At 46.7% G+C, this 14,388-nt stretch overlaps 4 protein-coding genes across 4 annotated transcripts; 2 read left to right on the top strand and 2 right to left on the bottom strand.

Moving 5' to 3' along the window:
- Nucleotides 1–3,526: 3,526 nt before the first annotated feature.
- Nucleotides 3,527–4,489, top strand: BHQ10_005442 (uncharacterized protein; the record flags this gene model as incomplete). The annotated part of the gene is made up of 1 exon (XM_040877919.1): nucleotides 3,527–4,489. One exon carries the CDS (start codon nucleotides 3,527–3,529, stop codon nucleotides 4,487–4,489), a length of 963 nt encoding a protein of 320 aa, XP_040733946.1.
- A 5,089-nt stretch (nucleotides 4,490–9,578) lies between these two features.
- BHQ10_005441 (uncharacterized protein) lies at nucleotides 9,579–11,024 on the bottom strand (the record flags this gene model as incomplete). The annotated part of the gene is made up of 2 exons (XM_040877918.1): nucleotides 9,579–10,838; nucleotides 10,899–11,024. The coding sequence occupies 2 exons, from the start codon at nucleotides 11,022–11,024 to the stop codon at nucleotides 9,579–9,581; spliced, it is 1,386 nt and encodes a 461-aa protein (XP_040733945.1).
- A 522-nt stretch (nucleotides 11,025–11,546) lies between these two features.
- BHQ10_005440 (uncharacterized protein) lies at nucleotides 11,547–13,084 on the top strand (the record flags this gene model as incomplete). The annotated part of the gene is made up of 2 exons (XM_040877917.1): nucleotides 11,547–11,847; nucleotides 12,090–13,084. 2 exons carry the CDS (start codon nucleotides 11,547–11,549, stop codon nucleotides 13,082–13,084), a joined length of 1,296 nt encoding a protein of 431 aa, XP_040733944.1.
- A 130-nt stretch (nucleotides 13,085–13,214) lies between these two features.
- Nucleotides 13,215–14,102, bottom strand: BHQ10_005439 (uncharacterized protein; the record flags this gene model as incomplete). The annotated part of the gene is made up of 6 exons (XM_040877915.1): nucleotides 13,215–13,247; nucleotides 13,313–13,402; nucleotides 13,458–13,546; nucleotides 13,647–13,777; nucleotides 13,853–13,875; nucleotides 13,971–14,102. The coding sequence occupies 6 exons, from the start codon at nucleotides 14,100–14,102 to the stop codon at nucleotides 13,215–13,217; spliced, it is 498 nt and encodes a 165-aa protein (XP_040733943.1).
- Between the last annotated feature and the right edge of the window lie 286 nt (nucleotides 14,103–14,388).

Raw genomic sequence — 14,388 nt, 5'->3', positions numbered from 1 at the left:
CGGTAGTGCGGCATATCTCGAACGGTTCATTATGTAACTATGCATGATCGCGAGAAATGCTGTCGTGTTTCAAAGATCAAGGTTCAGTATGTTGATAGATTACCGGTCGGGAGGACGGCGTCGTCCGTATGTGCTGAATTGCCTCCTAACCTCAACGGCCACTTTATTGGCTTTCAGGTACAATGGCTTCATTTGCCGTAACAGCAAATCAGGTCTATCTATCTATTCCAAAACCGAGACCGAGGACGAGCGAGACACCGGGCGCCGGCGGACGGACAATAGGATCGCCATCGCATCTATGGTCCTCAGGTCTTGAGCTTGGAAAGCACAGAACAAAATTAACCCATATCCAATCATTCCCACGATGGGCCTGTCGTAGGCGCATTGGGCGGGGAGCGATTTTCTAGCTACGAACAGACCATTGAGAAGCTAGAATACGTAACTGTCTGGGCTGGCTGAACTATGAACAAATGTCCGAGTCGACTCGATAGCTTCATGTGTGGATTTCCGGATTCGGGGGCATGCTGAATGATCAGCGAAGCCTTTCAACGAGTCAATGCAGTCTCGGAAAATTTTCATGTCTGTGTCTGTGTCCGTGTGTACACTTGACTGTGGATAGACCGACTAGTTTGTCCAGAGCGAGTTAGGGTTATCTCGAATCCGCCCGTTCACTCAACGAGGTGGCTTGTGCACGAAAACGATGCTGGGGGTCCCGTCTCCAACTGCACACCATTGAGATGTACATCTTGATAGTCCTGACTAGATTTCATGGAAGAATCCTGTACTTACAGTCATATAGGTACTCATTTCTGTACATTGTGAATATTTATTTCCCTTACTCACATAGCCCTCCTGAGTATTTTCAGGCGATTTCAACGGCGGCAATTAGCGTTCAGGGGCTTGCTCGAATGGTCAGTTCATCCAATCAGCAGCTTACAGTGCCTGGCTGCGCCCCGCCTGTCCGGGACGTACCAAGGAAAATCATAACGGCGAACCACGAATCGTCTGTAATTACCTCGTATTGTCCGTCGTACTTCTTGCCCATTTAGTCACGTGTGCTCTTCTACCCTAGGACGATCCTCGCGTTGTTACACAAGAGTCTTCAGACATCTTTGACGCTGATGAGAAAACGCTCGAGTTGAAGACATGCATCGACATCGGTATGCTCATGACTTGACCAGCMCCAGCCACACAGTCCCACGAGCCCGGTGCCGACCTTTCATGTCGATTTTCTCGTTCAGCTGGTGACTGACCAGGTCCGTTTCGCATCTCGGGAACGCCGTACGAGGAACAGGCCGGAAATAGATTCATCAATCAGTCAACGTAAACGACCTACAGTGCAAGCTATAATGAGATTTGATATAAGTCTCATTGCCTGCTTCTAGGGATGTATTTGAAATTTTGAGTTGCATCGACCAGATCCCCTATAGAGAAGTTGATGGGAAAATCGTAGACGACCCGAGCAAAACCGGCGCTATGGCGTACCCGTGAATGTGGCACGAACGGCTCGGTTGAAGAGCTAAACACGGGCTGTGACAGGGCCTTGATTGAGTGGTGGGTCACACGTTTTAGGTCCAGAGGAGGATCCTCTATGCTCCATGACGGAATGTGAACGAAAAGAGTAATCATGGTACGTGACTAATTTATTTTGGGAAAAGGCTGGCTGAAGAGCTTCCTCTGTTCATCTGACTGCGTTTCGATTCGGGAATAGTCTCGATCGATCCGGACCGTATACATCGTACGTACTATTACGACGGGGTCTTATTAGGTGGTAAGTTGTATTTGTAACAGACGCTTGTACTGAAAAGACGCACTATGTACTACGTACAGCCATTAAGCGAGCAGAAATCCGATCGATATGGCCCCATTGTGGAGTCCTGGGTGACTCAATTAGTCGGCGTATCTCCAAGAGAAAGATACGTCTTGAGTAGCACCTTGACCTACTCCGTACATGGCAACAATTCAACAACACCAGTGCGCTGGGTCTCAATATACATAATATGGGCCGTCCTAAACACCAAGTCAGTGATTGGAAGATGACGCGGGATCATCGACCCCTGCGGTGCTATCCTTGAATCCTTGGAGCGCGGATCCACAGTGAACATTGCTCTTCAGTGTCAGGCTTAGTAGAGTATGTCAGTACTATGTATGTAGTACGTACTTACAAACTCGGTACAAGTATCCAGAGCGAGGATGTATTTAGCGATCTATGCTCACGCGCTGGATCCACCCTCCTAGCAACCTAGCAAGCATCCTACCGAAACTAACAGGGAAAACAAACAAAAATCCACCAGAACAAGGCCCATCAACATCTCCACGATCTGTTTTACCACAGTTGCATAGTGCAGCTGCCACACACAGATGATTTGCTGTGCTCGGGGGAAAAATGAAATGAATAAGCTCCACTTACTCGTACATAGTACGTATGTTTATTTACACAAGTTGGTACTCCGTACGGGGCTTACTTTCGAAGCAGTCAGATCCTGGATAGTGTGTATCCGTATTATTCAATCGGGCGATCTGAGTTATTCCTTTTCCAGTTCTTACTTGGTGCTAGTACTACCACGTACCATGAAATCCCCTGTAAGAAGGTCCCCGTATCTACGATATGTGTAATAGCCGGTACGAGAGAAAGTGATTGTGATGGGGAATATGAAGATGCATAAATCCTGATCGTACCAGATTGATGATAATACACGACTTGCCCCTCCTCCTTCTCATTCTATTATCTACATATTTCATGCCTAGGGCTCATATCCAAGCAGATTCGATGCGACATTCTATACTAGGCTCTGATATCTCCAAGGATCAAAATTTCCCAGACAGACCCCCGTCTAGACTGATTCATTTGGTCTTCAGGGCGCCCGTCGCCTAGCCCAAAGTGTCTCCTCCCCCCCTGTCATTCCTGTCATCCACGCTTGTGCTTTTAAGTTAGTTCGTTAGCTGCTATCCTCAACCATACCCACTCTGTTGGTTTATTCCCATCTAGGTTCCTACGGAGCAGAACCTTTCTTTTTAGCCGTCTTTTAGAACCTTTTTGTGTTTTTTAGTTCCGAAGATCTCAGATCTGGTTGTGGGCTACTTTTCTCGTACGTACTTACCACTTCGAAGTTGGTGCTTGCCCCATCGGCCGTGGCGTCCCTGCTTTTTCCCTGGTGGGCTCTGGTTGGATTTCCGAGTACATACTTAACCACTTGGCCGCCGCCGTCCTCTTCTCTTCGTCATCTATCAATCACGACACCAACAGGGTTTCTTATACATCAACACTGAATCAACATCATATAGATAAACAGCAGGCAACATTAAAGAACAGTTGTTTGACACAAAGGTCAAAAAATTCAATTCAAGTAAGTGCGAGTTCCGCTGTTGGGCGGCTAATAACCCCTCCTTCGATATTTCGTGAAAGAAGAGGCAAAAGACACCATGTCTTACTTTTTTCGATCATTGTGTGTCTGGTACAATTCGAAGGCTAACATTCTGGTCAGACTATTTAACTCATCTTTAATCTATTCGGCATTGCTTTGCCATGGCGCCAACTCACCGGCGTGGTCCCTGGGTCCAGGAAGAGGACAATACTCTACTTCAACTAGTACACGAGCAAGGGCCTAACAATTGGGTTCGCATTTCACAGCAGATGCACTTTCGTTCTCCCAAACAATGTAGAGAGCGATTCCATCAGAACCTCAAGCCCTCTTTGAATCACACTCCAATCTCAGCTGAAGAAGGACTTATGATCGAGCGCATGGTCAACGAGATGGGTAAGCGCTGGGCAGAGATTGCACGTCGACTAGGCAACCGCAGTGATAATGCAGTCAAGAACTGGTGGAATGGCAATTTGAATCGCAAACGAAGAGGTCTTGTGGTGCAGACGACAAGTCAACACTCTTCACGCACCTACAACGGCCGCATCGAGGCTCCATMCCCGCGAGCCAGTGAACATCGACATCATAATGACCTTCGACGTCCATCAACTTCATCAACCAAGGCTTCTTTCAACCACAGCCCTGTCATGGTCTCCCAACTGATTCTTCGTGAGCGACCAGTCTCACCAAGCCACCAAGACGATATTTCACGGCGCCTTGCACCTATTCTCACTTCTACCACTAGTAGAATAGAGCCATCAATGACATCTCCAGCATTCTCGGAGATTTCCACCCTTGAGCCGCCATCAATGATGTCAGATCACAATTCAGTTTCTTCTGCTTCACCGAGGACATTACCATCTCCTCAGATGTTGCCGCTACCCATTGATTCCCGCCAGCCTTCCTGGTGCTCAGAGCAGCATCGACGAGGAAGCATGCCCACCTACTCAACTTATCTCACCTCTTCCGCCAAGGAGGAGATCTACTTCTCGCACAATCCTGACCAAGAAACTAGCTACGCTAGACATTGGAGTGTCGACCACAACTACAGCAAGTCTGTTGCTGAGCCAGCTTCATCTTCAGAACGCCGTGATTCTCGCATGGGTCTACAATCATTGCTCAACTAAAGCCATACATTAATACCCTCACTAATTCCCTTTGTTCGACTACAATTTTTTTTCTGGCATTTTACGGGCTTTGGCGGATACGTTTACTGATTTTGGAGCGGAGGCTTGGTCTGGTCGGGATACTGGAATACCTTAATTTTATCGTTACTGGATGCTTGGGAAACCGGGGTTCAAAAAAGCATATTAGGCGCAGGTTCTATCATTATACCACTTTTGACTGTTTTTGTTATACCACCACATTGTTTTCTTGTGTGATAGTGTGCTATTATTAATTGTTGAACTCTCTGTATGATTAATTACCAACTACTTGCTTACATCAATGGCAACACAAAATCCATAGTGTATCAACGAATTGCCTGTCCTAGCACGATAATCGAGATCTAATTCCTGTACATCTAGCAAAATCAGCCCCTTGATTGAGAACAGAGTTCGCCCTTGTCAAGGTCAAGACCCAAACTCCGACGTGACGGGGCTGGCTGTGGTTGACTGAACATGGAACACCCTCGTGACGTGTACATATAATGTTCCTTGGTATATTCTATGGAAATCTCCGTATGTCAGTACGTACCCTGATGAGAAAAAGCAATACGCCAAGCAAGGGGGATGGGTTACATTTCATCTACGATTTACTCGGTCGAGGCTGACGGGCGTTGTTGATTGGATGCACCTGTACATACTTGCCTACCGGATATAAACCTGGCTAATTATTTTCTTTTTTCTGATATCCATTCGCAAGTCACTATGGAGTACTGACTATGTGCAGGTATACAGAAAAAGGAACGTGAGTAGATCAACTGTTTAATGACAGGCGGTGGTATCCACTCACTACCACGTAGATACCCAAGCTAAATTCTGCATTTCCAGTGTCTAGACGTCAAGAATCACTTTCAATCAAATTCAAACAAGGTAAGCGAGCGGCCAATTGTTGACCTTTGCATAGAAGCGAAATCCTTCCCGGTCCCGGCGGTGTCACAGTGATGATGTTGAACCAGGTATATCCTTGTTACTCGCCAACTCAGCGACTTAATTGGCCACTGGGCCGCTCATCAAGCCCTGTCAATCTAATTTTACTAGCTGCCACTACGAGGCTAAATAGAAAAAGAGGTCACAAATGAAAAGAGGGGCCGCGCCGTTATTTTAGCGGCAAGCCCTAACCAGCTTAAGGCAGCCGTTGGCGCAGGCACTGGCACTTTGGGGGAATTCGTTCTTAATTTTGAGTGTGAAATGACAATGTGTCAGAATTGAATGATATTGACCTTAGTTTAATTGGACAGGGATGTTAATCCCGGGAAAAAATAGATACTGAGAAGGCTCTTATTACCAAGCCGTGCACCCTTGGCTTCATATATATGTGTTGGGTTAATTAATATACACCCTACAATCTGAGCTTCCCGATTCAGCTCATCTTTGAGATGAGGTATAATTGATGATGATATTGTTGAAATATGAATCGAACCCCTGTTCAGTCTTGAATTTTGGGAACGAATGAGCGTACTGCGATGACCATCTCGGAGAATCACGGTCTGTTGAGGAGAAAGGATTTTGCAAGATCGTCAAGTGCAATATGGTATGCCGTCAATGAATGAGTCTAATGTCTGGGTACCCGATTACTACCGTATTTCAGATAGTACGAATCATGAAGGCTGATTCAGCTAAGTCTTTGTTGAATCTAACGTGGGAAGTGACGCTCTGCTCGTCCCTGGTGGCTGAGAGTCTTTCTGTTACAGGAAATTCTAGGGTTATTTGGTCGGCGACTGGAGATGAGAGATCCCTGCTATGGTTTCCCTTGTTTGCAGCGTTCATTACTTTTCGAATGCATGTGCCGCTCTGCACGATTCTTCAGTCAAAACCCGAGCGAAGCTTAAGGTACATGTTGACTATGCACATACCCATGGTCACCGAGTCGCCGATATCCTTGTCAATCTTTCTTTCAATTTAGGAATATACTTGAGTCCCTTTTTAGGATATACCATCATGAACTCCCATACTCAACGGCGATGCTCGGTAGGGAGAATGAAGGAGCATTTTTTTGTAGCAGTGGTAACGATATTAGTAGAAGAAAAAAGGAGATCAGCTGTGGAGCAAAGTAATTCCAAATCATTGTCCTTAGCGCAATCCATTCAGCGGCCCACTGGCACCGGGTGGGGATCCCTGTCAAAACACCTTCCAGCCTGTCAAAGCTCGATGCTCCAAGGATGCATTCCAGATCGAATCGCGGCACTATTGCACTAAGGTTACGGATTACATATTTCATCTACATGAACATAGATTAGCGGAGGTTAAATATCTCAATTTCCAAGGCAAAATCTACTAGTTTCATTGGTTGCAAGGCACAAGAAAGAAGAAGAGATGAATTGATCGACAGCCGTGCGTAACGGTCCTTGCCTGTCAGTGTGCATTGCAGAGCAGGGCAGCGAGTTCAGTGCTTAAGCGATGGTGCCGGTGTTATGGAACCGCGATGTGGCTTGCCTGGTTTTCTGTGATCTGCGACGGGAATATGCAATAATTGAAGGTGCAACGAATGACAAGGGTCAATCACCCTTTTGCTCTCTCGTGTGATCTGTACTTAATACCACGCATACAGCACGGAGTGCGTAGTGCGTACGTAGGATCAATAGCCGGATCGGGAAAATGTGACTCGTCAATCCTTTTGCCGCGTGGGATTCTGTTGGGAAAGATCTCGGGTTGTTACGTAGGCTTAAAGATCGTGATATAGGGGCTTAGATAGTAATGGTGAAGCAATATGATGATCATCAGCAGTAGTGATTCTATGTTGAAGAGTACTAGTAGTATTCCTTGTTAGTGTTTGTTACGTACTTTGAGCTGTTTCGCTGGTAACATGCTATGTAACATGCTCGGCTAGAATCCGATCGCGCTATTCCCTTTGTGAGCTAGTCGGAGCCAGGCCGAGATCAAGCGATACTGTAATTATCAGTATTTCTGTTACTGCCCTAGTACCGAAGGATTCTGGCTAAGGTTCGCCGTTGAGCAACATCAGCACAGACGCTCTGCTGCAGATCCACTTTTCTCCATTCCCCGACCCAAGGAAAATAGATTTCGTCGAACGGTACGACGTCGTACAATAAGCACAATACGTCTGGAATAGCCCATCCCATTCAAGCGATGCGTAACAGAAACAATCTACCCCACATATCTCGTACGGGCATGGCACGCGCACCACTCCGGACATACCTACCTAAGCTCTACTTCTGAGCATGCAGCTCGCGCCTTCGCACTCCTTTGGGATACTCGAGTCATCCCATCTGTCCCTTTTGGGTCGCATGGCGAGTGGCACGAGCGATGAATCAAGAAGCTGTTTTGCGACCGGTATTGTTCGCGTCCAGGCTTGCGCTACCCCGTAGGCGTGCTGGACATTTCATCGTGGGAAAATCAATTGGTACTTACTACTCTGGCTCATGGTAGATCGTGACATCAATGTGTAAAAAGTAAAAGTACGTAAAAGCAAAAGCACTTCTAAGTATGTAGGTACATAACTAGCCCGTCGCTAACAACCTAGATAGAAATTTATATTTCCAGGCCATGTGATAGGCTCATGGAACGGAAATGGCCCGTTCCGCGCCGTTATTGGCCCAAGGTCCAGCAATCTACTTCCCGTCCAAGATAATGCTGTTATTGGTTATTCATGCATTAATAGGTTGAATACTTACTTTAACAAGTTCAACGATTCAACGTTACGAGATATGTCGTTTAATTGGATTCTACTACGGTTCGGGAAATAATTAGACATTTAGAGAAATGGTCTATAATTTCCCATTTGCCGTGGAGAATATATCCAGGGATATCCATGGAAGTCCCAACTAATGTTGTAGAGAGGGAATATATATTTTAATGGGTGGATGCATTTTGCAAACGCAGAATCGGGACTTTAAATTCGAACCAGGACTTCCTTAAATCAATTCGCAGAGCAGCAATACTGGTAGCCTCACATGACATGTACAGCGTAAGTTATCATCATGTCATCATTGGAAGGAGATTCGTACCCAGGTCCACGGGCACAAATTCCGAACATAACAGGGTATCGACCTATGCATATGTTGCACAGGCTTCACGTAGAAAGAGATCATCCATTTACGCTCATATCAATTTTGATTTATATACAGATTCTCACTCGTGTGACACCGTTGGTCTCAAATGTCATCAATGTGTAATCGGCGAACTGACCAACCTCGGGATTTCACTGTTGGGTCGTGTAGCCTCATCGCAACGGAGAGTTCGTTATTTGAACCAGGCCACGTCCACCCTCTTGGTAGCATAGGCAGGGAATAACTGGATAGATGCAGGTAGCCTCAACGGCGATATTTGCGACTGTCGGGTATAGTCGACATCTGTTGGTATTCCTGGGTCAACGTACGGGTTCGGGTGAATATAGAGCATCACGCAGGTTCGCTGAAGTCTACTTCAACATGACACAGGAAGCTTGTTATGTTTGTTTATAATCTTTCATGCTCTGGATAGGTGCATATCAGTAAGATAAGGGCTGATCTAATATCATTTAGGTGGTGGCATCGATCAAGCTCAAAACCTGGCATTTCAGCGGTGACGAGAATTACAACACTGGGACCTGGAACTCACCCTTCTCTTGATACAACTTGAATCTTACACCTGATAGGATTCGTTGTTTGTACGACTACGTAGAAAGCTATCTATGTCGTATGAAGGTATCAAGTAATGGCCTGGTAGTACTACGGGTACCAACCGCAAAGTCTTCAGGTGAGACCGTTCTCTACCGGATACACACATGATCTCCGATGCTATATATCTGTTGCTATGCGTTAGAAATTAGATCACTACCGAATAAGTCATGCAGACTCAGAGGAAGCAATTGAAATCCGTTGGAATTTTCATTATGTAGCTAGATATCTCTTATCGTCCAAGTCGTAAATAGAAGTTCAAGTTCGTCATCTTGTATGCTTTTGTCTTATCCAAAATAGAACGCCGTTTCAAATGTTCATTGAGTCGAGTTTGCTAAGATTGTATATAGTGTGCAAAATGTCCTTGAGGACATCCATTGCTTCTTCTCCGGTTTCTCCATGTCTGCAGAACTCTTCCACATGGGAAAGAAGCGCATTCATTGAAACATATCCTCTGCCCGACGTCTTCTACCACCACGTCCTTCCAATTTGTTCGAGAATAGCTCCTTGCCGGCATTGGCGTTGTATTTATCTGGGAATAATTCCTTGACAGCTTGAGTGTTCCCCTTTGCATGACCACGGAGAGCCATGCCTATGTCATTAGAAGCTCCTTTGATGTAAATCTGATCCTGAGCTCCATCAACAAGAGGCACACTGATTCTCTTCGCGAACAGATCAGCAGTCTCATCTGCAGCGTCAAATGCATCCGTGCGTCTATGGTTGCTGTTCGTCTTGGCCGGGAAAAGTTCTTTCTTGAGAAAACTTGCAGCAGTCCGGTTTGGAAACAGCTCCCTGGTGTCTTGGCTATCGCCTGCAGGGAATAATTCTTTGGTAGTGTTGGCGTGACTGCCACTAGCGAGCCTAGGAGAACGTTCACGGAAGCGTCTTCGGCTCTGTTGTTTTTCATCATCGCTTCTGCGCATTGCATCTAAATCATCTCGTCCGGGAGAAGCGCTGCGATCACGAAGTCGACCAGAGCCACCGCGGCTACCACTTCCACCACGTTCTGGGAAAAGTTCTTGTGGTTGGCGCCTTCCCCGTCTAGGCCGACGTTGTGTTTCGGATTCCGAGAAGTAATCGCTCGATGTGCCTCGTCGATCGGGAGCTGCGCCATCGTCATCATACATGCTCGCGGTGAATCCATCGTCGTTCCTATTCCGACGTCGACGGTGCTCGCGATCATCGAATCGAAGGCGCCGGTAGTCGCCATCGCTCTCGTCACGTCTGCCTCCTTGACGGCGCTTTTCTGCGAGTTCGCGGCGCAAGCGCTCCCGTGGGTCGTGTTCCGGATGCATCAAATAAAACCGACTAGATTCATGAGCGCGTGGTTTCTTGCGATCTGTCTTCACTGCCGATCGCACCTGCAGGACCGACTCTGGATGCGACAAACACGTTTTGGCCGTTCGTAAACGTAGCGCGGGGAGCGCGGATATATCCTCTTCACCAAGCTGAGTGAGAGCGGTAAGAGCCCGCAAGCCAAGCTCATCGGAGGAGTAGACAATATTTGCAGACGTGTCATCAATCCATTCAATACGACTGGCCTCTTCGTCGGGGAAATAGCTTAAAGCGAATTGCTTGATGTGATCTGTAGTCATTTCGTCGACGCCGCGGATATGAACCTTTTCGTAGTGTGCCTCGGCTGTCTGGGGATCGACGACGCCATTATCTGCTGTGAAAGCTTGTTGTTCGACAAAGTCCTAATTATCCTCCAGGTTAGTGAAATGAAGTCGACCGCAGACGAGTCCGAGCAAGCTCACCGTCTCGATGGCGTCTGCCTCCGGCAAAGGACCTAAGTCAATGTCCATATCAATGTCCATCGAGTTCTCCATGGTGCTGGTGATGAGCTCTGTCGGTGTTGGCTGCTGAAGAGCTGCCACCTCCATTATGAACTGTGGCGAGGAGCAAGCTCTGATGACATGCGATTGAGGTTCGAAGTAGTGGTATCGTGCGGGTGAAAGAAGACAAGGTACAATTGAGAATGTAATAGTTGTAAGCAGCTGTGGCACCGATTGAGTCCAGGATTCAAAGAACAAGAGAGAGTTGTATCAGAAAAAGAGAGAGCTTTTTGCTGAAGTTGTGAAATCCCGAGACGTCGGATTGCCGCGTCTTGGCAAATGCGGAGAGCTCAACGGTCTGATGACTAAGCAGTCTATCACTTCGTCAGAGAATGAGTTGACACTGAGACTTACAGTCATAGAAGTCATAAGTGTTTGTTTCGTTCATTTCAGAGTTGATAGTCTAGCCCATTATAAGGTGATCTTATATGTTTTTATTGATTCTATTGAAGGGTCTTTTGTATGATAAATAACCCTCAGCCAGCCAATCACAGAGGTCCTCTCTCTGTTTCTCTTTTGGCACGTGAGTGACTATAATAGTTCAACTCCTGTTTGTCCAAGAACAGAAAGATGTCATCAAAGTTGGATCCATCATCCGCAGATCATACAGCATCCGAAAGCTTGCTAGCAAGTATCCTCGTGGCTCGGTTTTTACGGTCGAATAACTATCATGAGACTCTAGAGACGTTCATTCGTGAGGCGGGTCTGCCATCAGATGCTGGGTTTGTCAACCGGAAAAGTTCAGATGAAGCCGACGGCGTGGATAAGTGGACATTAGAAAGCATTATTCAGGAAAAGAAGAAGTTCGACCGGACCTTGTCATTTGAGCGCTATGGTGACTCGCAAGCCAAGGACGAATGGAGTGTGCCGGGTAAGTTAGGTTGATATGAGCGAATGCTGCAAGAGAGTCTGGCTTACAAAGAACCATTCTAGCTCCATCGTTACCCAGATTGATAGACACCCCCGCATCGTCTAATCTACTAGCAGCATCAGTCGAGTCATGGCAGCTAGAAGATGGCGACCAAGACAGGACTCAAAAAGATTCATATCTTGTCGCTACCGGCGCTGATAGGCGTCTAAACCTCTTTCATCTAGATGCTGACAACACTGTAGCTGAATCAGTTGTCGGGCTGACGGACTCGCCCATTCTGTCTTATACTAGTATTCGAGGACAATACCAGCTATTAACGACCATGTCCGGCCAGCTGCTTCTCGTCAGTGGCAAGGAAGTTATAGACCGAAGGAAAGACCACACAAAATATGTGGTCAAAGTTCTTGCATATGAGGATAATGACGAGCACATCTGGATAGCCACAGCGGGGTGGGATATGCAAGTTCTGATATATCGTTTGGATACAGCTTCATCCTCGAACACAAGGCTCAAAATCGGCGAGCCAGTGGGTTTTATTAAAGTACCATCGAATCCTGAGTCGATTCTTCTTGTGAAACATCCGGAAACTCAGGACTTGATGCTCATTCTCTCACGGCGGGATTCAACATATCTTTATTATTACAATATTGAGCCATTACGGTTAGCCGACACTCAGCAGACATGCGAAGAGACCGGCAAACAAAATCTGGCGCCCAGCTCCAACGCATGGATAGCATTCTCACCGTCCTGTATTGCCCAAAATCCTCGCGATCCTGGTGTGGTTGCAGTGGCGCTATCAACGTTGCCGCATATGAAAGTGATGGTTGTCCGTTTGTTGTTTCCAGCCAACACCAAAGTTGAAGATGGCGATAGTATCACAGTAACGCAACTCAGCCAGTCAATAGCTGCACTGTCACTTCAAAACCGCGAAGATGCCGCCATTATAATTCAAGCAAATACATTTGCGCCGCAGACTGCATATTCGACTCCGCAGGTTGTATGGCGGCCGGATGGATCTGGCGTCTGGGTTAATGGAGATGATGGCGTTATCCGGGGGATTGAAAGCAAAACAGGAAAACTGGTGACAATGCTGAAAAATGGACATGAGGCTGGTAGCAAAGTGAGAAGTATATGGGCAGGTTGGGTTGAGGGGAAGAGTTCAACTGAAGAGTGGGTTGTTAGTGGAGGGKTTGATAAGAGGTTGATTGTTTGGAAGTGTGAGAATTCAGAAGATTAGTTCTTCATGAAAATATGCATAATAGAGTACAAATGGAATGCCATTGAGAAGGAAACCTTCGACTAATCGAATATAATTCTACATGTTTTGAAAAAGACTGAAGCGTAGACAGATATTTACATCACGACGTCTATTTCACGTGCAACTGGAGGGTCTCAAGAACCTGCAGGAGAAATGAGTTAGACACATGGTAGAAGCGCACAAGTACAGATTGAGCGAAAGACATACCTCGAGTTCGACCTTGGCCTCAGCAATATCCGACTCGCTGCCGCTGCCGTTGGCGATCTTTTGAGCCTCGGCAATCTGGGCACGAATAGCCTGTAATATGTATTAGCCTCTGTAAATTTGACGAAATCTGGTTTTAGTGACTGACATCAGCGGAGAAATCTTCAAGAGGGTATCCCTCGACGGCGTTGATGCTAAGGCGGGAGTCGGGCTGGACAACGGCGAAACCTCCAGAAACTGAAAATGTATCAAATTAGCGAGTCCGATCAATTGAAAGGTTAAAGTGGTTGCGAGTTGTTCTTGCAACCACAAATCGAGGGTCTCCGCGGCGACGTACGGAAGAATTGCTTGGTGCTACCGCTCTCCTCAATGATCTCAACGAGACCGGGCTTCAATTGTTCGATAGAGGGAACGTGGTTGGCGAGAATACCCATCTCACCAGACTCGGCGGGAATGTTGACCTGGACACTATATCAAGGAATTGTAATCAGTCAATGCCGAGTAAAGGATATGTTGTTGAATCCGCGGAGGATCGGAACATACACGTCGGTGGACTTGAAAAGGTTCTGTAACCATAAGTAGGGACGATATTAGCGATTGACTCATTCCAGCGAAAGCAAACGTGTTCCAATTCAACAAATTGAAGATGGACTAATCGTACCTGGTGAGGCATAGCCAAGGAGAGCTTGATCTTGTCGGCGACAGCGTCGGCGTAGGTCCTGCGACCGGCAGGAACGCGAATGGCGGTAGGACGCACCCGGAGGGCAGCCCGTGCAAATCGAAGAGAGCTCATTGTGTATGGGATGTGAACGACGGTGAGGACTGGAGGCGTTCTTCTCTTCAAACTTCGAAGGGCTGAGGTGGTTCGAGAGACGGTCAAAGTCGGAACAAACTTATCTAACCGGATGTAGGGTCTTGGCATTAAAATCACGTGATATATTATCGACTCGGACGTTTCTCATATACAGTTTCTTTCAAGTTATTTGGTATCGGGATGATACTTGTCAATGTGACTTGAAGAGTGAAAAATGGCATTTGAGGTCTAAATTAGTTTTCAGGATATACAATTTGCATCGACG

This window comes from Talaromyces amestolkiae, assembly GCF_001896365.1.
Source record: "Talaromyces amestolkiae strain CIB chromosome Unknown scaffold9.1, whole genome shotgun sequence".
Taxonomy (NCBI): Eukaryota; Fungi; Ascomycota; class Eurotiomycetes; order Eurotiales; family Trichocomaceae; genus Talaromyces; species Talaromyces amestolkiae.
Note: the sequence above shows the minus strand (reverse complement) of the source record. Positions and strands in the feature narration are given on the sequence as shown.